This window comes from Pelmatolapia mariae, linkage group LG10_11, assembly GCF_036321145.2.
Source record: "Pelmatolapia mariae isolate MD_Pm_ZW linkage group LG10_11, Pm_UMD_F_2, whole genome shotgun sequence".
Classification (NCBI taxonomy): domain Eukaryota; kingdom Metazoa; phylum Chordata; class Actinopteri; order Cichliformes; family Cichlidae; genus Pelmatolapia; species Pelmatolapia mariae.
In genome coordinates this window covers 71,469,892-71,492,588 of record NC_086236.1, presented here as the reverse complement: position 1 = coordinate 71,492,588, position 22,697 = coordinate 71,469,892, and the positions used below count along the sequence as shown (strand labels likewise).

The window sequence follows — 22,697 nt, the reverse complement described above, 5'->3', positions numbered from 1 at the left end:
TTAAAGCAGTCAAATCATACTTTAAGCTATCATGGACAAATCAGTGTGCACAACTGTGACTTAAAAACCAAACCAAAACACAGACTGTATACTGCTTTGCTTACTGCATACAATACAATGTCTGTTTCTTGCAAAAATTATGTTTTCCCCTTCAGCCAGTGATTCTACACCGTTCAATTAACAATTTAGAGAACAACAAATTAGCAGGGTTGGCTGTTGGTTACAAATATCCGCATTTATTTTTTTTTTTTTCAAAATGCGTATTTGAAGAAGCTGGAAATTTAATTGTACATGAATTACTGTACAAAGTGCATAACTGTTAAATAATGTAAATGTTTTTATGATTAAAGTTTTGAAGCAACTTCTTATCCCCGTGACCCACTCACTCAGCCAAAAACTACAGGCAACAATCTTCTGATATGAATTTTTTTTTGTGTGTGGGGTCACCAGTGCACCAAGGTCTAGCAGGACAAGCTGAAACATCAGTCCACTGTCAGATGCTGTATAATGTTCTATGTCCTAACTTTTCAAAATACAGTATTGTTTTGAAAATGATCAGAATGGTTTGAAATTTACTCAATGGTTAAGAGATTAATCATTTAAAATCAAATAATGGAAGCTTTTTAAAATCAACCAGACAAAACATTGTAAAATTACGTTACAAATACTCAATCTTGGCACCTTGATGGTTTAATAAGAACTTCAATTTTTTTCCCCTTTAATCTCTCCTATCAAACTGAGTTTAATCTGAGTCTGAGCAGATATTAGAGTTGCTCTATGAAAACTGTTAGTTGAAATTATTTGTGAAGAAACTCACCCTTACTAGTTAAGGTTTAAGGAATACCCAGCTCAAAGCATCAACTTGGATACTGTGTGGAAAAGAAATCAAAGATGTTCCAGTGATAAGATGTCCTAGGTTTGATTTTCTTTTTGGGTTAAGATACAGAACCCAAATGCAGGACTCTGAGTTTAAAAAATATAAAATAAAAAGAATAATCAAAAACTTCCTCTTTATTACTTAGTATGTCAAAGTAAAAAAAACAACAACAACAAAAAAAAAAAAAAGAGAGAAACATGCAAAGATTGGGAACGTGGGTGATGAGGCACAAACCACATACAATGAAAGTGGAAGTCAAACTAAAGGAAAAGCAGAAGAGACTCAAAACTAATACAGGAGGCAACATAACGGGGAAACAGAATAGAGACAAAGACAACACTATACAAGAAAACATCAGTGGCAGGAATCGGCTGCAAACACACTTAACAGTAACAAACTACAATTTCAAAATAAGAGTTCTAGAATGCACAGTCTAGAGTTTCAAAACAAAAACATTACATATAGTAAACTTTGGCTTAATGAGGTTAAATGCTGATTATCAGTAAAATATAGTGGAAAACTGAAACGCACCAACCCCCCCCCCCCCCCCCCCCCCCCCCCCCCACCACCACATAAATATATATTTTAAAAGACATTAGTGAGAGAAACTCTCCAGGATGCATTAATAGTCTGAATTTTCAGCGCACAGTCTCTCATCAAGTATGTCAAGAGTGATGATAAAAACAAAACTACAGGGAAACTCTTTGGAAGATTCTTCTGCTGCTCATTTCTGTCCAATTCCAACCAGAAGTGCCACCAAAAAGCAAAGGTTTCCCAGAAGGTAAATAAGGATCAGGCAACTGTTGCCCCTGAGCTGACAGACCAAAAAAAACACAAACAAACAAAAAACAAAACAAAACAAACAAACAGTAAAATTACATTACAAATACTCGATCTTGTGGCAATCGGTGAATGTTTGCTTTTATATTTCTTTCAGCTTACCAATGCTGATTCCATTTGATCAGCAGTACCATCTGAAACCCAGAGCAAAGAACAGTGAAATATTGCAGGGCACATTAACTGAAGTGAACTAAAACAGTCAGCTATGTTTTTAATCATTGTAATCATTGTGTTTATACAGCTTGAGTTATGATATTAGTTTTAAGCTTTAATGGAATGAGAACAATTTGAAATCAATTCAAATAAAATTGAGTCGAGTAATTATGATTATTGGGAAAAACTTTCAGAATGATAACAACGTGCTGGAAAATTGGACAATTTAATGCAAGTTCTCTCTGTTAACATTAGGTTGGTTGTTTGAGATGAGCCCTTGTATGTAGTATTGACAGAGTATTTTATTTAATAAATCATCACTACACCTCAGCACAGTTAAAGTGTAACAGCTTTTGTTCCAGCAGACTGGCATACATACATTCTTACTTGTTTTCACTTATCAGTTCATAAATACCAATATTTGATGCCACTGTATTGTACCATCTCCACAGAAAATCTTGCGATACAATGCCGTTTTTTCCCCCCTTTTTTACCCATCCAACCCTATTCTGAAGTGTACAGGGGTTATACTCTCTGCTCACTCAGCTAAATGCTGCCAAACTGATCAGGTGGCTCTTCACAGTGCAAATGGACTGTTGGTTCTAGATCAGTTTGTCATTAAAATGTGTCTGGGTAGTGAGGATTGCTTCCTCTGTCACTGAAATGCTGAAAAACAAAAGGCTTACCTCTGTGCTTAACTATCCAGTCGTGGACCTCCAACATGATAATGAAGAGAACTTCCCAGGCAAGGAAGCCACCCATCACTTTCATTAGCCACCCATCATCATTTTCAATCCTGTCCAGGCCTGTAAATATGGCTGCCACTGTGTGACACAAAGAAGCAGGCATTTTAAGATTAGCAGCAGGGGTGACAGTGAGCCTGCTATTGAAAAGGTTAGGATTTATTCAAGGGCACAAAAAAGCATCAAGTAAAACAAGCATACCTGCTAAAGATTTTATTACCACTGCATTTAAAAAATGTGTCCAGTTGAACAGATACCTCCTAACAAAGAAAAGAGAAGAAATATGAACTCATCAGCTTCTGGAGTCCATTTGTTGAACAATCGGCAATACCCAGCACTCATGTCCTAATAGAGGCTAAAATAAAAAGATGCATTTTAAATCAATTTGGGCTCAGGGTGGGGCAGCCATCTCCTGCATCTGATTGGAAGATTCATTTTTTAATTCACAAAACCAAGTGTCATTATTGCCAATGTGAATTACAATTTCAGCCTTAGTCAGTAGCATATGTTCCAAAGTCTGGCCTGTGAAAGACCATTAATATAGTCACTGGAGTCTATAGCTTTCCATTTAATATTAGAGTAGTTACGGATTTGCTTTTCTTTGCAGATGTGTTGCCGAGCGAGGAAAGTCAATTAAGAAAAAAAAAAAAAAGTAAAATAAAAAGCGCAAACAGGTTTGTGGCTTCCATTTAGGATTAGATTTCTTCCCTACAGTCACCTAGCCGGCCAGTTCAGGAAAACCTGGTGGGGGACAGTTTCAGGGCAAAGCCACTTGTAGTAGGATTTTTTTGAAACCATGGGGAGCCCAGTCTCTCATTCATTGAGCCTTGCCTCCAAAGCTACAGCCAGGCTACATTTATTAAAAGGAGCACTGGCACTAAGAGGCCAAAGGAATAACTCATATGCAAATATTTTCCTACTTGGTGTGTCAGTGTGAAATTGTACTCTAATAAAGCTCCCACAGGCTAAACTTTGCAAAAGTTTGAAATTGCAAAAACATTTCTGAATGAAGTATGAATACAACTCTCAGGCCAACAACAAAACTTATAACTGGTACTTTAAATGCACTGCTCACTCTGCAGTTATTAAGGAAAACTATTCCCGTCCCTTTGGTTTATGGTTTTTGCAAAACTTGTAATTGTATGGGTTATTTAAATTAAAAAAAAAGGAACAAAGAAAAAAAAAGTCAGCTAGTTTTTAATTTGTTTGAAAAAAAAATATTTGAACACAGTACTCTTAAATGTGTATTGAATGTCGCAGTATATTGAATAAACACAGACTGATACATACAGGTGATGTTGCGGCCCGCAGCGCAGCAAAGCCCCAATAGGCTGGATGAGTGAGAGGATCATAACCAGGCAGCCCAACACTGGGTGTGCTCCCTGAAAACCAAACGCACTGTCACACACTGAAGTAGTATTTCATTTGGCTAGTGTCACACATACACAAAAAAAGGTTAACCTTTTGTAGTATACATTTCTCTTGATTGATAGTCAAACTTTGGTCAAACTGCAGTTTGACCAATCAAAAGACTTCAGAATAGGAGTCTAAAATACAACATATCAAATGATATTGATAGTACCCTCTCATGAGTTCCAAATTTCTTTAAACGGTAAATTGGAACTTTTATAGCGATCGCTCAGGTTGATCACTCAAAGCCTTTCCTACTAAAACTTTTAAACTTGGTCATAGATAAGTGCTTGTATGAATACTTCAGGGGCAAGTAAAGATTCAGCATCTTCCCCAAGGATGCTACTTGCAGACTGGATGAGCTGAGGATTGATCTACCTGCCTTCCGTTTGATAGACGATTTGCTCTACCACTTACTTGAACAAAGGTAAAACCTCCACAAATAGTCACACAGTGAAACGTACAAGTGTACCTTTGGGAATACCATGAGAACTTAATTTTTTTCTATATGTAACTCAGATGATTGGCTTCTGCTCCACTTGCATTTTTGCCTCAATGATTTGCAATACTGGCTTATTAAAAAACATAAAATGGACCAACTTTTGTCTTCTCCATAGTTTGTGTTTTGTCCTTTCGGTTGTTCATGGTGTTGCCGTTTTTTTTTTTCTCCAATCACACAACAATCAGAAGCTGCAGATGACCACCATCCTTCAGTCTGGTTTTGCCAAATGGGAGTTGTTTCACCACGCCAAATCAAGGGGGTGTTCCAACCCTGGTATGGTTGTTGCAGTTACATTAAGTTGAATTTAACACCCAGTGACTTGACTGTTCTATAGAAAACTAAAGTGAAACCAAATAGATGCAGCCAGTGTTTCATCAGATTTATTTATCCCTCAAAATTATCTCAACTTTCTGAAGCCTTTGAAATGTGGATTGGTTGTCAAAAGCCATCGTTTCTGCACTACCACTACAACACTTTAAACCCATCTGTTCAAATTTGCATACTCACTGAACCCACTGTTTGTTAATTTTATATATTTGCTTTTGTTTTACTGTTCTTGATTTTTCCATTATGTGTTTTATTCTGTTGTAAAGTGTCCTTGGGTGTCTTGAAAAGCGCTTTATAAATAAAATTTATTATTATTATCATCATTATTATTATTATTATAATAAATTTATTATAACTGGTGGGGGGAAAAGTGCAGTCAAACTTGGCTTTTTTTTTAAGACAAATTACAGTCACTTTAAGGTCCACAACTCAACCCCATATAAGTGGTTGTTGGTAGTGGGAAGGAAGTATTCCTTTCCATTCTGTTAGAAACCTGCAGCAGAACCAAGCTCAGGTGATGCGGCCATCTGCTGCGACTGGTTGAGGTGATGGGAGACAAGACAGACAACATGTTATGGAAGAGAGCCAGAGAATAACTAAAGATTAAATGCAGAGTGATGTACAGGGTGGGCCATTTATATGGATACACCGTAATAACATGGGAATGTTTGGTGATATTAAAGTCCTGTTTGTGGCACATTAGTATATGTGAGGGGGCAAACTCCTCAAGATGGGTGGTGACCATGGTGGCCATTTAGAAGTCGGCCATCTTGGATACAACTTTTGTTTTTTCAATAGGAAGAGGGCCATGTGACACATCAAACTTATTGGTAATGGCACAAGCAAAAACAATGGTGTGCTTGGTTTCAACGTAACTTTATTCTTTCATGAGTTATTACAAGTTTCTGACCACTTATAAAATGTGTTCAATGTGCTGCCCATTGTGTTGGATTGTCAATGCAACCCTCTTCTCCCACTCTTCCCTTGTAATAACTCATGAAAGAATAAAGTTACGTTGAAACCAAGCACACCATTGTTTTTGCTTGTGCCATTACCAATAAGTTTGATGTGTCACATGGCCCTCTTCCTATTGAAAAAACAAAAGTTGTATCCAAGATGGCCGACTTCTAAATGGCCACCATGGTCACCACCCATCTTGAGGAGTTTGCCCCCTCACATATACTAATGTGCCACAAACAAACTTTGATATCACCAACCATTCCCATGTTATTACGGTGTATCCATATAAATGGCCCACCCTGTATAAACACCATTTGCGGTTTCTAAGCAGCAGGGCTTGCGTAGGTGTTTGGACTATTAAAAATTGAATGGCTGACAATTTTCTTCAAACAGAAAACACATTCCTTGTTTGTGCCCAAGGTAATGATTTCTGTGCCATATCAACTAAATCTTCAGCCTTCACTTAAGATAATCATGACAAATCTCTTGTTCACTCTTGTTTTTTTCCTCCCACTTACGAAAAATGTCAAGTTGATTTCTATTGTGTCACACTTGGAATTAGAAATTGTTTGCTTTCATTTATCTGAATTACTGCAATTCCTTATTCAGTTTTTAAAACCTCCTTGGAACACACTTGCAAGTGTAGCAACTGTTTGGCTTCCAAGCACTCTTGTGCCACACCCTTGTTAAATTCAGTGATACCAACTCCTTATCAACTTTAGAGACCGATTTAGGATTTTGGTTTGGACTTTCAGAGGTCTGCGTGGAAAGGTACTGGCATAAATCAGTGAATCTTTACATCTATACATATAGTGCAGCTCCCTGAGTCAGCAGGCCCTGATCACAAGGCGGAGAACTACAGGAGATGGGTCCACTGTGGTAAAAGCTCAGACTTAAAATTGCCATCCCATAATGCCTGAGATCTATTGACTTGGTTTCTATTAATAATTCGACTACAAGAAGGAGAAGAAGAAAAAAAGGAAACCAAGTAAAACCATCTTTTTAACCCTACTTTTAAGGCAACTTTGTGACATTTATCTTGAAAGGTGCTAAATAAACAAAAGTAGTGTAGGATTTAAAAATTAACATTGTAAGAAATTGAAGTGTTGCAACATAATTTGGCATGCATTGGCTTTCATATAGTCAAGAAATCAATTTGTATTCAACAATTACAATCAAAACTGTCAATACTAGGATTGACTTCATATCAACGCCAATGCACATAACATTATATTTACTGAGGAGAAGAAAATCACTCAGATAAACCCAATTATAGTCATTGATTCTGGCTGACCTGTAATGAAAAACAAATATAACCTGCGTGGTTGTAGCAGAGCCAGTATACTAACCCCAGATCAGTCTTGAGCATGAGTGAATAACTGGTATTCAATGATTACAAACAAAACCTTTGTGAGCTTTAATACTAGGGCCAAGTTCATATCATAAAAATCATAATTTACTACAAAATAGTGTTACACAGGTAAACCTAATTTTGTCATTTGATTGACCTGAAATGAAAAACACAACAAATCGACTTCGATCAGAGTCTGTGTACTAACCCCAGACCAGTCCTGAGCATACGAGAAAGCGAGGATGAAAGCGATGATTGTGGCCGCTACCGTCAGACACATTACTGCAACATGGACCTGAAGGAACACAAAGAATACAACATGATATTAAACCAACCAAACCAATCACCTGTTCCCACATGACATTTCGCTTTGACCAAGCTCTCTTACAAGTCTAAGATATCTGAAATATGATGCTTAATATTTTTAGTCGTAAAATTTATTCTAGATGCAAAAACACAAACTTTAAGTCATTTTCAAGGCTAATTTAGTTTGCAGAAACTTTGGTATCAGATTGAAAAGATATAATATGATGTCTCACCACAAACCAGAGATCTTTGTTGCACATTCTCTTTCCCTTGGCCATTTTTTTCAGATATCGGGCAACCATCATTCCTAGTGATGCTGTGGTCATCCAGGCAATCAGCATCAGTGCACCTGAAACACAGTTTAATATTGGCATTCTCTCCACTTGACAACACTAGTCACATTTCTGATTGAAACTGGTGGAGTCAACAGAACAAAGCTAATACCACAGTGAGTAACCAAGCAGCAACTTTGAGTTAAACTCTTTTGCTCTTGACGAAGGCGGTCGCACTTTTCTCCTCTCCTCATCTCCCTTAGCTTCCCTGCTTAGCCTCTTGTGTCCTTGTCTAGTCTTGTGTTTTTTTTGTATTACTTTTCCCTGGAACACTCTCTCACAGTCTGTTCTCTAAAACCTAAAAGAGGAATTATGGATTTGATCAACTGGTCCCTGAATGCAATTGACACCCTTTTCTCAACGAGAGGTCTGGGCTCGGGTGAGCCTGACTGCTGAAGATATCTACCTATTCGGAACCATGATAACAGGGTTCTTGCTGATCGGAGCTGGCTTGGCCCTGACTTATCGAAGAATTAAGAAAGCGGAATCGGCTGTTTAAACCCCCACAAGACTGCCCGCTGGCATTGAAACGATGGGACGAGGCGTGAGTTTCTCAAAATGGGCTCATTGAGTGCAGCATGGATAAGATCTTGGAGAAGCTTACGGCTGCCGTGAATACTCAGAACAAGACCTCTGAGTGCAAACTGGATTACATCTGGAGGGGCTCGCTCAGAATAACACCTCTGAGCGCAAATTGGATCACATCTTGAAGAAGCTCACTGCGGTCCTGAGTTCTCAGAATCGGCTCTTTGAGCACAAGAATGACAACATCACGGAGCGTAAGTTTGATAACATCATGGAGAAGCTCACGGCTCTCCAACGGGAGCTCGAGAGCCCAGTGTTGGACTGTTAGAACTTTTTTTCCCTCTTGTACTTTCCCATTGTAGTGTACATTTCAGTGGTTTTCTGTAATGCAACCGTTCTCTGACTTGTATCCCCATATGATGTCTGTGTTGTGTATGTAAGGTCGGGGGGCAGGTTCATTCCACTGCAGGCAACCTGCCACTGCATGTGGCGAATAAAATTTGAACTTGAACTTAAAGTAAAAAGAAACTGAGTCAATTCCCAGTATTAGAGGTAAAGACAACAACATAGAAATATTTTTCATGTCTTTCAAAATCAAGTTTTTTAAAAAATTGATCATTTGAAGATGATTACAAATTACTTTTTTTGCATTTTGGCAAGTCCTTGTCTCATGATGAAAGCAAGAGTTATTACAGAGCAATCAACCATCTATTGTGTCCAAGCCAATCCACTGTTTTGATCCATTTTTTGTATATCGTCCCTTTAATGCAACAGGCACAGTTCACCTTAAATGCCTTCGAGTCTACTCAGCATTACAGATTAATCTTATTGTAAGTATAACTAAAATGTCCCCATGTTCTCAGCAGCATTTATCCTGACCAGACACCTTTTCCACACCATAGCTGGCGACAGTTTGGCCAGAGTGAGAAATTACTTTGCTGACTGATCCCCAACTGCCTTAAAAGAAAAAAAAAAAAAAGAAGAAGGAAAAAAAAAACAACAAAACACTTCACACAGATCTCTCTGTGAAAGATCTTACCATGAGCTTTCATGATATCAGGAAGGTCACCATTGCCGACAGCCAGAGGACTATAAATATTGATCGCTTTACTGCTGGAGAAGTCACCTGTATGGAATTTTATTTGTCCTGCAGGAAGGATGTAGCAAAGCTTACACACGTGTATGCATGCAAGTCAGTACATGTCACAAAGGCAAACACTTAAACACACATTCACAAAAACACTCACATTTCACAGAATAAGCTATTAATAAATTCCCACATACAAATTCAGCTGTGGTGGCACAAACTGAAAGTGGGCTTCAACGTTCATAATGCATACATGGAAAATGTCTGGCACTGAAGTTGTGAGAAGGAGAAAAAAGAAAAGTGAAAAGCCACAGCTGGAATAATGAAAAGGTAAAAGTGAGCATGAAGGGCATCAGCTTACCGGAGATACCCATTTGCTGAATCTATTGCATGTTAGTAATGAACCATTTTTAACCAGCTGGATTAAGATTCCCTTTTGACACACAGTCAAAGGCCCTGCATAACTGTTCCAAATTATAGGTTTATCAGATGTGCCATCATCAATCTGTTCAGAGCAAAGTACTTAATAAATTCACATTTAAATAACCACCTGTGTTATTTAAATAACATTTAAATAACACAGGTGGCACATACAGTCACACCACGTAGCCCTCACATGAAGAAGGTGGACACTCATTTACTACTGTAGGTACTAACATATTTCTCACTTATGTTTGAAAAAAAAATCTTGCCAAGCTTCCACATTGGCTTCACTTATCAGAAATTGAGGTTGCAAACAAATCTGTATCCTACAAGTCAGTAACACTACAGTTGTGGGGGTGGTTTACATGTGGCTGTGTAGATTCTTCATCCTGCAAGAATGTCTTGAGAATGACTGCTATTTCATGTTAATATGTTATGAAGTCCAAAAATACTGACTATGACTATTAAGACATTAACTATATAGCTACCTTTTAATTTTTATCAAACTAAGGCCCGTTTTTTTTTTTGTTTGTTTGTTTTTTTCCAGTGGATGCTCTATTTATCTTATTGATCCAATTTGTCAATTTAGATAGATCGCATGCCAAGCATCATTAAAAAGACACCTTTAGAAAATGTTTTAAAAGGATGACTGGTTTGGTGCAAGAAACCATCTGGCACATGAAGTTACGTTACCGTTGCTGGTGGGTCCATGGACAAACAACAGGTAGTAGGATTGGTTGAAACCTGAAGTTCCCTGAATAGAAATTACATTCGTAGTAGTGAAGGAACAGCTGATGACACCGTTCTGCACCGACGTTGTTACATTATAAACATTTCCCTGTAGGACACAAAAAAATGCCACAAATTTAAAATATAATTCATGCCATCAAGTGGAGAAATATATACACACACTTGACTTTTTCTAAGAGCAGCAGCAAAGAAAAAGCATTAACTATTTAATTAAATCTAAACATTCTAGTCTTACAAATCACTGATATCAGGAAAACTTTAGTACCAGAGGACGCGTTTCTGGCCTTGATCGACCTGTTGAATACATGTGTTGCACACCAGCTTGTCCATTACTGTTTACACCGCAAACATAAATATCATCATTTCCCTGAGGAAAGAAATATAGAAATGAATTAGCACACTTTGTTAGTTGTGAATAATTTTGCATTGCTCACAAAAAGGAATCATCATAATACTTTATTAATCCTAGAGAAAGTTATGCAACTTGCAGGCAAGTGAACAATGATTGCATAACAGCAGGTTTTCACTAACAGGTGCTGTTAAAGACAAGTACACCAAGAGCCTTATTGTTGTGATCACTTAAAACATTTCATAGAATGAAGAATTTTGTCTTTACACGACCATTATTTGATCAGCAGAGAATCCAAAAGCGATGTATCCTTCATTAGGACCAGTCATCTCATAGCGGACAGCTGTACCACCAGGTAACATCATGGCTGACATGAAATAACAGCTAGAACTGACTGCTGGGTCACAGTTTGGAGGCTGACTGAAGCACACCTTGGTGACACCACAGCTAGCACTAGAGATGGATCCAGCTGATTTCTGGATACATACAAATGGAGAGAAATGGCATCATTATTTTGAAAATACCATCTTATTTCCTCACTTTACATGTATATTTACACAAAGCCAAAGCTCATTACACGATGTCAGTACTGCACATTACTGTTATACAACCCTGCTAACAAACTACAGAGACTGTGTACACATGGTATAATTACATGAGTGCATTAATTTCAATTGCTTATTCCACCTAGGGTCATGGGTGGGCCTGAGCCCATCTCAGTGTATCCTAGTTGTCAAAGAGTGAGACGGGTCAAACAATCAGAGATAACAGAGATGGCACACACTCATACCTACGGCCTGTTAAGATTCAAAGTAATCTAATGAGGATAGCATACAGAGAGGTACAGGGAGAACATGCAGAGTTCATGGGTCAATGATAGTGCTAACCAGTGAACCACCATGCTTGCCCTAACATCAGTCTATGAAGTTCTGGCCTACTTGACATGGCCAACTGAAAATGTCTTGCATGATACTTTCAAGACCAAAATGCATGTCTGAGACTTCACTTGAAAGTTAACGGTGTACAACAGTTTCTGAAAATGTGATTTGTCGGCAAAGTTTAGAGAAAACCAAACACTCACCCTAATCCTGGCAGATATGAGGAGATTAACAAGGGCAGTAAAATCTTGAACAAAAAGGCACATTTAAATTTTGACAGGATCACGATCTACCAGATTCACTTGTTGTATGAACACCTAGGTCTGGTTTGCTTCACCCTAGCTTTATAGGTGATTCTAACTATACACTCAACAATGACCTTAGAAATTTGCGGGTGGATGACTAACTTTACACCACCTTGTCTAGCATTCACACACACCTGCACTCTCATGCCTGAGGGCAACTCGGGCTACTCTGACAAACAGGTTGTTGAAACCGGGTGTGAACCACCAACCTAACACATAAACTGCCATCAGGCTCAAAGCCAACAGACACTTTTAAATCAGCCCATTTGACTGATGAGTCAGCTAGACTAATTGCCAGTTTCGCAGTTTGTTAGTGAATTTTACACTGTGTTCAGAACAGACATAGTTACTTACAACTGCCGATCGAGCAGCTCTACGATTAGCGAAGGTCAGGACAGGGCTCGTCACATTAACCCAAAATGTTGTAGAACTCTGCACAAAGGATGCACTGCGGGGACACCAAAACCAGTGTGAACTGGGGTATAAACACTTGAGCGTTATGAAAAGCGCTTTGCTCACATGCGCAAGGCAACACAATAGAATTAGATTTTACCGGAACTGAACCCCTTTGATGTCTCTTGATGGTTCTGATTTCCATGTCACCTGAATGAAGCTGCTATTAAAGCCTGACCTGTGGGACACAGCTGAGTTCTGGACACATTTGCATACACAAAAGAGAGAGCAAATGATATGTGAAATACCATACACTTTACTGTTCGTTAGCTTGTCATAAAAACTAATAGCACTGTATTTAGGATAGGTAGGTCCACACGCTCTCTGCTGCAGCGCTGAAGTACACATTTTTTTCCTTTTCTTACAATTTCCATGGTAACAGTCAGCAAAACAAATGACAGTATATTCAGTACAAGAATGACCCGTATCACACATGCTGCTAGCAAAGGAAACTCACAGGTCTTTGGCTACAGGTGAGGAGTTTAGCAGCCCCTGCTGGTATGGCAAAGGAACCCACAGGAGTCTCGTTTCCCACTTCTCTAGCCTCCAACAGGAAACCAGTGAATGGTGTTGACACCGGACCCTGTAGCTCAACTTGGAGTCACAAAAAAACAAAATGTTAGCTTTGCGGTCACATTCAGGAAAGACCTGACAGTAAATTTAGATATTAGGATACTTCAAAGTTTTGTTCGAATAAAGAAAGAGAATGTAACTAGTGTTATTAATCTTTGACAATTAGATTACTGAAGAAGTGCCAAAGATAATTTTGGTCACTTTAAGGGCTGCAGCGCTTCATCAATTAAATACAATACCTCGATTATTAAAACATTTAAAAACAAACATAAATCCGCGATGTATCCCCCCCCCCAGAGGTTGATGCATCGTTTCATGTATAACTGGCGCGCTCAGTGACCACTAAACCGCACGTGTCTCCACATCTGCGATTGCAAATATATTTACAATAGAAACGTTTCTATGAGCATGGCTGTGCACAAGAACTATGACAGCATTAATCCAAAGCAGCTCTCCGTGATTAAACAAAAAGCCTGATAACAACAATTAAGAGACTGACGTGGTGTCCGTGTAGTGCATTCTTTGTGCTCTGCTTTCTGCTCCGTCCACCGCGCGCGGGTGTTTGTGTTTAAACAGCGGGAGGGAGGGAACTACAGCTTAACGTGGAGCCGAGGTCTGTCTACACTAGGGGTAGGCAACCTTTCTGATGGCGAGTGCCATTTAAAATTTCCTCAGAAATCAGTGTGCCATATTGCATTAGCAATAAATTTAATAACGCTCTATATGAACGGTTACACAATATATAGAACCACTTTATAGAATTATATTTGTTTGCAGATGTTGGCAGCTATCAACGAATACTTATCAGCTATTTTGAAACAAAAAAAGACACTTTTTATCCATAACAAGAACTCCATAACAGCAAATAAACTGTACAACAGAAAATACAAATGCTATTTATGGTCTCCTCACAACAATGATAAGAAAAACTGGGCCAATATGGCATGTTTGTTAATACAGAGACACGCATGTTAATGTGATCTCTGGTCTCCCACTCAGACACTCAGGTCTCCGAGTGTCCAGTATTCAGACGGCTACCTGAGGACACTCATGTGAGAGAAAATCTGCTCACACAGATATGTAGAGCCAAATACTGTCAATAAGGCCTCTGCAATGTTCTGAAGACAGTTAATAAACTTGTCAGGTAGTGATGTCCAGCAGGTGAAAATGCAAGCTCCATGAACACGCACAGCTGTGGATTCCAGCTGCTTCGATGTTGCATTAACTGGCATTAACTCAGCCAGTTAATGCGAGACAAATCTAGCTGCTCATTAAAGCTTTCTGGTTTGATCAGAAAATAAAACATCGGTCCATACACCTGAAAGTCCCAAAAATGCATTCTGTCTCGAGTCCCCCCTCTTTGTGCCCCCCTCTCCCTGTTAATGCCCTACCTGGCCCCCCTGGCAAAACTTTGCTAGACCCGCCCCTGCACAGTTACCAGCTGTCAGCTATGTAGAAAAGGATCCTGGTGTTATTTATCTCTCAGAAACAGTTCATAACTTCCCTTCAACTCATTCATGTCACCTAAAAGGTAAACCTGTTTCTCCATCACCTGTCCAGCTCTGATGATTCAGTAAGGACATCTCCTGGTTTCATCTTCATGTTTCCCTCTCACCACATATCCAAACTGACATCATGACCAGCAGCTTTTACAGCTGTGGCTCCAGCAAACATCAGCTGATACTAGAAATTAATATTAAATAAATTCTAACAACAGCTGATCAAGCTTAAACGTGCTGCTGTTGTTTAGCGCGACATCCGGCGGTTTCCTCTTTCTGGCGCAAAGTGGGCGATAAACAAACAAGAGAGAAAAGCCGATCAGCTGATCATTGATCAGTTTCATGATTGAAGTAGCAACAGGAGAGAGAGGAGAGAGAATGAGAGAAGAAGAAGAGGCAGCTGTGCAGCGTAACGACAGAATAAATCCACCCTTGTGTCTTTTTCCATCCTAGCTGAAATCGGGGACAAACTGCGTCCCTTTTCAGCTCAACACGAAAAGCGTAATAATTTCTCTAAATGCGGGACGATTCTGTCTTTTTACGGGACGGTTGGCAGCTCTACTAACTAACCTTATGAATAAAATAAAGTTCACTATCAGTAACATCATAGCACCGACCCAGCTGTATAGAAACTCGCTAGCTAGTACGACGTACGAGTTATTGTAACTGATTGTAAAAAGTCAGCACAACGAAAATAAACTTCACCTAAACTTGGTTTATATCTGACCCAGATAGACTGCAGGTCATAACTTCTTACCTGAAGTTCAGTTCACCTGACACTCGGACCGGCGGCTGCCTCGGGTCTCTGCTCCTCCGAGAAGGGTCTGGCTGCAGCCACTGGGGAGCGCCATATTGGGACCTCCACAGTAACCGGAAACACGTGACCTCCACAGTAACCGGAAGCACGTGACCTCCACAGTAGGCGGAAATACGTTCCTGCATGGATTTTTTTTCTTTTTTTTTGTCTCGTTCCTGCATGGATCATTAACATTGCAAATTGATCGTAAAGGTTGGTACAGAGTCTTCCATGTATAAATTTGCCGTTAATAATTATATACTTCTAGGAATCATCTACTTTGCTTACACCGATTACGTCGGCACTTTGTTAGCGTTACAACAACGGTCAGACCCCCGAGGTATCTAAAGTTAAGTGAGGAATGTGTGTACTTTTGACACCTCTGGTTAGCATTTAGTGGTCAGTTTCGGACGTATTAGATTTTTGTTTGTTATGAACAAATTCGCTTCACTGCTTTTCACTATCTGACATCAATGCACATTGTTCCATTTACTGCATATTGCGCTTTATTCATGTCTTTCGAATGAGCATTGTAAAGTTCGTCACAAAGAGATTTATACATTTATAAATACTAATATTGTCTATTCCATTCTGTTCTGCTTTTTTATTGCCCAGACTTTATTTAGCCTTTGTTAAATTGTCTGTTATATGTCAATAGATACGTATGTCACAAATAAAAGTTTCTTGTAAATTATGTTTTTGTAAAGAATTTTCTCCCCAAATCTCTTACATGCTAACTGTAACGTGTTATTTCTGCCTAAACCTGAACTTAAATGTGTATATGGTGTTTATCTGTTTTTCTCTCTGTTTTAGATGCTCATATCAAATTGGAATTCTGCCACCAAGCCAGAATTGCAGGAATGCACCACGTGTTGGCTGTTTCACTGCCCTCTGTGCCCCACTTTCAGCCCTACTGTCAAGGCAAAGATTGAGGAGCATATAAATGGACACATTAAAAATGCTTTGCCTTCAAAGGTATGTTGGTATTAAATATACCTCATAGTTAAAGTTATAAATATGCACTTCTTTTCAGCACTGTTGCAGTCTCTCTGTTGACTTAAAAGTTGCTTTTCACATTGTGTGTTTTTATTAAATAGTATTTTTTTTCTGTTCACCGCATTCCTGACAGCTCTTGTGATCCACACCATTTTGCTTTAATTATTGAGGATGGCTTGGATATTTTTGTTAATATGTACAATCTGATTGTTAGATAAACTGATTGCATTCTATACAACTACATTTAAATTACATGTTGTTGTTTTTTTTCTTTTTTTTTGTCCTCTCTTACAGACAAAATGATATGCCGGTGCACTTTCACTGCCCTGTCTGTAACATGACAGTCATACAGCGTGGGGATATGGCAAGGCAATTATTGTCATGTCAGCGTTTAGGACTGCTCCCCACCGAACTCTCCGAGAAGCCCCATCTCCCTCTCCATGTCTTGTCTCCAGCATCTACAACATTCTGAATCTTCAGTAGAACATTCATGTGCTCTACCCTCTGTGCTAAATGAAACTGTGGCTTGTAGAAAGTCCATGAAAATCAAACGCCCTCAGTGTGATCTTAGTCTTCTTACAAAAAAAACTTTAAGGCTCACATGATGAGGAGGCATTCAAACAGATCAATAGATGTTTGCTGGCCTGTTATCTGCAGTGTTTTTGTGTAGAGGGACTTCTTCCTCTTTGTTTTTCAGTTTGCAGAGGACATGGAGCTCTTTTTAAAAGCATGTGCTGACAAGCAGAGACTACAGGTCAATGCCACGTTTGACATTTAATGGACAGATGAAGGCCCTGCTGTTTGTGTTTTTTATGTGTTATTTGTTTTTCAGTGTACAGAATTCCAGTTAAACTTATTATAAAATGTTGTTCACTTGTTTTATGTCCATACTTATAGTCAAAAATTTAAGTGTAAATGTAACAGCATTGTTTATACTTGTAACTTTAGAGTAAAAAGCTGATTTTTGATATTAACATTAATGTATTACCCGGTAATCAATAATATTGTTACACATTTTACGCATTAACCCTCTGGGCTCTGTGCTGGCCATTTGTGGCCACTTCACTTCTTCTTGTTTGACTACTACACTGCAGTGGACCAAAAGAATGACACAGGTTTGATCTTAAGGATCTAATAGTTGTGTGTGTTTGTGCATGACATTGCAATGAAAATATGTATTTGCAAGATAGACTGGAATAAATTATGACGCATCAAATATCACACAGGCTGCAGTGAATTTTTGTTGATACAGGTTATTGAGCTTTGAGGTTCCCAGTCAAACTTATCTTTGAAGCACATGCTAAAAACACTTTTACTCTTGTACATTTCATAACAAGACACTATAGCCAAAGTATTAACTCTCAAAAAAATTTCAAAGCTGCAGCTGCAGCACATACAGCAACGAACACTTAGTAAATGTGTCCTGGAGTTTCTGCAGGTACAAAAAGTGCTACTGCTGTAAGTAAGCCAAACAGCTTCCAGATCACTTATATTTCTGGAAAGATGGTAGGAAGGAATCAATTAGATGCCCCAGACTCTACTATTAATAATATAGCAGTCCCTCGTTAATCGCAGGAGTTACGTTCTAAAAATAACCCGCAGTAGGTAGGTGAAATCTGCGAAGTAGCCAACTTTATTTTTTACAATTATTACACATGTTTTAAGACTGTAAAACCCCTCACTACATGCTTTATACACTGTCCTCAGACAGGCACGAACATTTTCACACTTTTTTCTTTTGTTTAAACACACAAGTTCAAACCTTCGTAGAAACATAAGTCCATTATAAAATGAAACCGTGCAAAACGTTTCGTCGGCATTGTTGTGTTTGTCGGGGAGAAAACTTACAAACATACAGTACAGCACTTCAGAGTTACACTGTTAGCGATCAAATATTTATATAAATTCGACAAACTAAACTCATTCTGTAGTGTACAGCAGCGGTCTCCAACCTTTTTTGCACCATGGTCCAGTTTAATGTCAGAAAATATTTTCACGGACCGGCCTTTAAGGTGTCACGGATAAATACAACAAAATACAATGATACAGACAAAGACAAAAACTGTGGTATTTTGTAAATATAATAATAAACGTGAATTCATTGTGTGATTGTGTAACTTTATTAGCAGAGTGCTCATGAAATGCACCAACAACATTGAGAGCAACATCCTCCTCTCTGCTTCTTGACGCTCTCTGGTCGCTATGGTAACGCGTAAATAGTTCTTTCAAAATAAGACACACGACTACAACACGGGAAAAGACCCAGGGAACCCGACTTAACGATTAAAAACCCTGAAAAGCATAAATTTCACACATGAGCCTCAACTCTCGCGGCCCGGTATCAAACGGGCCCGGGTGTTGGGGACCGCTGCTGTGCAGAAGACACGGCACTAGATTAATTGACAATGGTCTACAGCAAGCAGAACGCACAAAACAATGTGCGGTTAAGAAAAAAAAAGAAAAAATCAGCGAAACAGCTGATTCAGCGGAAACAGTTGTCCGCGAAAAGTGCTGATAAATAATTTATTTTTAAACAATCTGGTTTAAAACACTTAGAATCAAATTTATTTATCAGCAGCATCAATAGTAACAAAAATACAATTTAGTTTTCGCTGTCAAAGTCGATCTAAATGAAGTTACGTGTTTCCGGTTACTGTGGAGGTCACGTGTTTCCGGTCACTGGAGGTCACGTGTTTCCGGTTACTGTGGAGGTCGCAACATGGCGCTCCCCAGTGGCTGCAGCCAGGTGCTCTTGGTGGGCTCCTCCTGCCTCCCCTCTCCCTCATCCACCTGCTGGCCTCCACCACTTGTTAATTTTACTGAATCTGTGGAAGCTCCGCCATAGCCACCACCAAACAACTGAGTTATTTTTACACACCGGCCAGCATCTGGCCAATCCACCACCTTTCATTGTTTATACCGTTACAAAAAAAAAAAAAAAAAAATCATCGGGCCACCGAGCAAATGCCCGGTATGCCCGATGGTCAGTCCAGCTATGGTCGTGCCATCAGTTAACCCTTCGCGTGCCAACAGTGGCACGCGTGCCTAGGGTTGCCGACCCCTGGTCTACACACACAGCGAAGAACAAAAGAGCTCAGGTGACGTGAAACAAAACATTTTACTTCCCAAAACAGAAACGCTTCGAACTGTTTGAACTGTAATCACCAGTAAAACCTGCAGTCCACATGTTTAACAAGCTTCAGGACAAAGTGAGCTTTACAGGTGCTCCATCCACCGCGCATGTATTTAAACAGCGGGGGCGGGCTACAATAAAGCTACAGAAGTTGCATTAAAATAACTTTGTCTGATAAGATGGTTAAAACCAGGCCGACGGGGGAAACTGTTCCACTTCCTATCGCAGTCACACCTGCAGAAAACAGGGTTGACTAAAAGAGGCATGGGCTTTACTATTTCAAGGCATTTGTACAATTTCAGTTTTAGAGTAAAATAAATCTAATTTGGATTGCTACTTTGAAATCTAAAGTTCAATCACTAGCCCACGAAAACACGCAAAAAACACGTACACATAAACGCACATCAAATCTACCACATCTCGGAGATGCAATGCTGTCAACGCTTTGGGTTGAGAGGTGGAATCCGACCAAAGAAAGAACCATTCAGTCAAATATTTTAACGAGTCTTCTTTACAGTATTACTACTATAAATGGGAACAGAGTCCCAACTAACAGTTGTGGCAGATGTTATTCAGAGTCATTTAGAAAATTAAGCAAAGAGACTGGTCTCTGAAAAAGTCCCAAGCTGTCTCTCTGAAACGTACAGAATAGATAAAAAAGGAACACTTTGAAAACTCCTCAGATCTCAACTGGTGAAAAATTAGGCTGGATAACTGTATTGAAATCAACTTTGTAATTCGTTCGGAATGAAAGGATGACATTTGATCGAAATGTTGTCGGACTACACAATCACAAGCAGCAATCAGGAACCTCTGTAGGCGTGATGCTGTCGCTAGTGTCTCATTTTCAAAACTAATGAAGACAAAACAACAAAAACCCGTTAAAAGGACGAGGAGTCAAAGTCTCAGTGACCTTCACCTTTAAAACTATTCCTGTTTTGGCTGTTGTCGCATTGCTGTCCCTCTAGAGCGCTTGTTGTTAATTTCATTAACACCAAAGCAGCTGAAGCACACCCCCTCTTACTGAACTCATCAGCTCAGTAACCCAAAACTTTGACTTCATGCTATATTCCAATTGAAAAGTGTATTTTCAACGTTTTTCAGCAGTGTCTTGGTATACTGAATGAAAGCTTCCTTCTCTGTGTTTAGAACTTATAACCAGGGTGAAAGTGGGATTTGGTTCGTTTGGTGGGGGCTTCAGAGTTGGTCCTTCAGCACGAGGAATTGGATTGTTTAGAAATAAATCCTAATCTTTGGATTTAGATCAGACAAACATCTGTCCAGATTGAATCCAGGTGTAATTTGTTACACTTTTTTCCTGGTCAAAAACAACGTGACAGCAAACAGTGTTATTAAGAAACACGAAGAGAAATTTAAAGATGAAAAATTCATTGCATTTATTTTCTGACTTGTCTCACCGACACCAGCTAATCTGAAACACCGGCCGTCTTTTACTCCACTTACCTTTGACATCCTCTCCAAGTCTGTACCGTTTGTGCTCAGTTGTGACAGTAAAGGGAGACGGTGCTGTCTGTGGGCTCAGCCCAGAGTGGTGGAGTTGCATGTCTTCACAGCTGTTTATAACCAGACCTGAGCGGTAGCCTCGGACCGGTGAAACAGTGCAGAGTAGCAGCAACACAAGAAGATCCATTGCAACTAGATTATTTTTCAGGCGACTCATCGCTCTAGTCAGTGAGAAACAACGAGCACCAGTATCACAGGACTGCTGATGAGCAGGGCGGAGCACTGCAGGTAACTGAGATGAGATGCTTAAGCGCCTGGCGCTGTTTCAACAGTGTTTTCCAGGGAGCGCCGATATTTTTGAAATTCTGCTCCCAGGTGTGGTTAAATATACCCGCGTCACGTGATCATGGAGTTTTCAGAGGTGACTTTCCTGCCGTGTTTTCGCGGGGGAGGAGAAAGGATTCGTATTTTTACCAAGCCAAGTGGACTTTTATGATTAATGAATTAATAGTTAGGGTACCGCCTCCTTTATTTATTACAAGCGCGCACACGCGCATGTAAAAGAAAACAATATCTGAAGACTAAATATTATTTCTGCTGGGGATTAGGAACACCAGTATCGGCAATCCATTCACTTAAACGCCCAGAACCAAAGAGTAGATAAATGAATATGGGCTTATTCGAATGATTACTACTGTTATATAACGGAGAAAGAAAGACTGCTGAGTGAACTCCATTGACTCGATCATGTCAGAAGAAAGAGAGAGAGGCCCTGCTAAATTATTAAGTTATTCCCTTTCTTCAAGGAGATAAACAAAACAGGCAGGCGGAGTGAATCTCATGACGAATCTGTTCTTTTTTTAATCCCCTGACACATCGAGTGAAAATATATCATGAACAACAGGATAAAGGTGAGCAGGTTCAGTGTAACCGAAACCTCAGACTGGGACTGAGGCAAACATGCCCATGTCACAATATATGACATGCGTAATAGTATACGTTAACTTCGGGAAAGATTCATCATCCTTTGCCAGGCAACATCTGAACCATTCAAATGTTTGCTCAGATTTAAATGATATTAGTCCATGTGAAATGGACTGTTTCGATTAGTCAAAATTACCCTATAGTATGTATTATTATTGTACTATCTCTCTGTTTGTAGCTTTGCAGCTCGCAGCCACACACGCACTATCACAGCCGCACCGCGGACCACGCTCCGCCACAGTATCATAGGGTCTACCTTACAATATAAAGCGCTTTGAGGCGACTGCTGTTGGGATTTGGCGCTGTATAAATAAAACTGAATTGAATAGTAACTTAATAAAATTTATTTATTCTAAATAATGAAAAAATATTTAGTCTTGTATTTATTTAAAAAATTATTTTTGAATTAACCAAATAAAGTGTTTGCCAGTGTGCAGAACAAGCCTGACGACACTAACTCCCAGAACGCAAAAAGGCAAACACACCTGAAAATAAAGTTTTGTGGGTTTCCTTTTACTGGGGGCAAGGCTAGGGGGGGAAACGAAGCAGCCCCAAAACAACTGAAAATCTGCGAAATTATCACAATAAACATATCAGTCTTTGTTCTGTAGTGACAGTGAAGGGCGATGGTGCTGTTTGTGGTTTGTATGTCTTCACAACTGTATATAATTCTAAGGGCTA

At 39.3% G+C, this 22,697-nt stretch overlaps 1 protein-coding gene and 1 long non-coding RNA gene across 2 annotated transcripts; one reads left to right on the top strand and one right to left on the bottom strand.

The window, feature by feature from the left end:
- Window positions 1-1,601: 1,601 nt before the first annotated feature.
- On the bottom strand, window positions 1,602-21,249 carry LOC134635550 (putative ferric-chelate reductase 1). The gene is made up of 15 exons (XM_063484926.1): window positions 21,033-21,249; window positions 13,029-13,165; window positions 12,672-12,769; window positions 12,473-12,566; window positions 11,208-11,411; window positions 10,852-10,953; window positions 10,530-10,674; window positions 9,366-9,473; window positions 7,703-7,818; window positions 7,372-7,458; window positions 3,904-3,995; window positions 2,815-2,873; window positions 2,557-2,694; window positions 1,820-1,851; window positions 1,602-1,691 (listed from the first exon to the last, which is right to left on the bottom strand). The coding sequence occupies exons 1-15, from the start codon at window positions 21,247-21,249 to the stop codon at window positions 1,602-1,604; spliced, it is 1,719 nt and encodes a 572-aa protein (XP_063340996.1).
- LOC134637467 (uncharacterized) lies at window positions 15,565-17,656 on the top strand. Its single transcript, XR_010095123.1, has 3 exons — window positions 15,565-15,652; window positions 16,253-16,414; window positions 16,730-17,656. It is a non-coding gene; the product is annotated as an uncharacterized LOC134637467 (long non-coding RNA).
- Window positions 21,250-22,697: the final 1,448 nt, after the last annotated feature.

Excerpts from the sequence above, each read along its gene's own strand:
- LOC134635550 (XM_063484926.1), bottom strand. The coding sequence starts at position 21,249 with ATGAGTCGCCTGAAAAATAATCTAGTTGCAATGGATCTTCTTGTGTTG. Across the intron at positions 9,474-10,529 it reads CCATGGACCCACCAGCAACG|GACAAATAAAATTCCATACA; the intron begins GTAACGTAACTT and ends TCCTTCCTGCAG. Across the intron at positions 2,874-3,903 it reads TGCGGGCCGCAACATCACCT|GAGGTATCTGTTCAACTGGA; the intron begins GTATGTATCAGT and ends TTTCTTTGTTAG.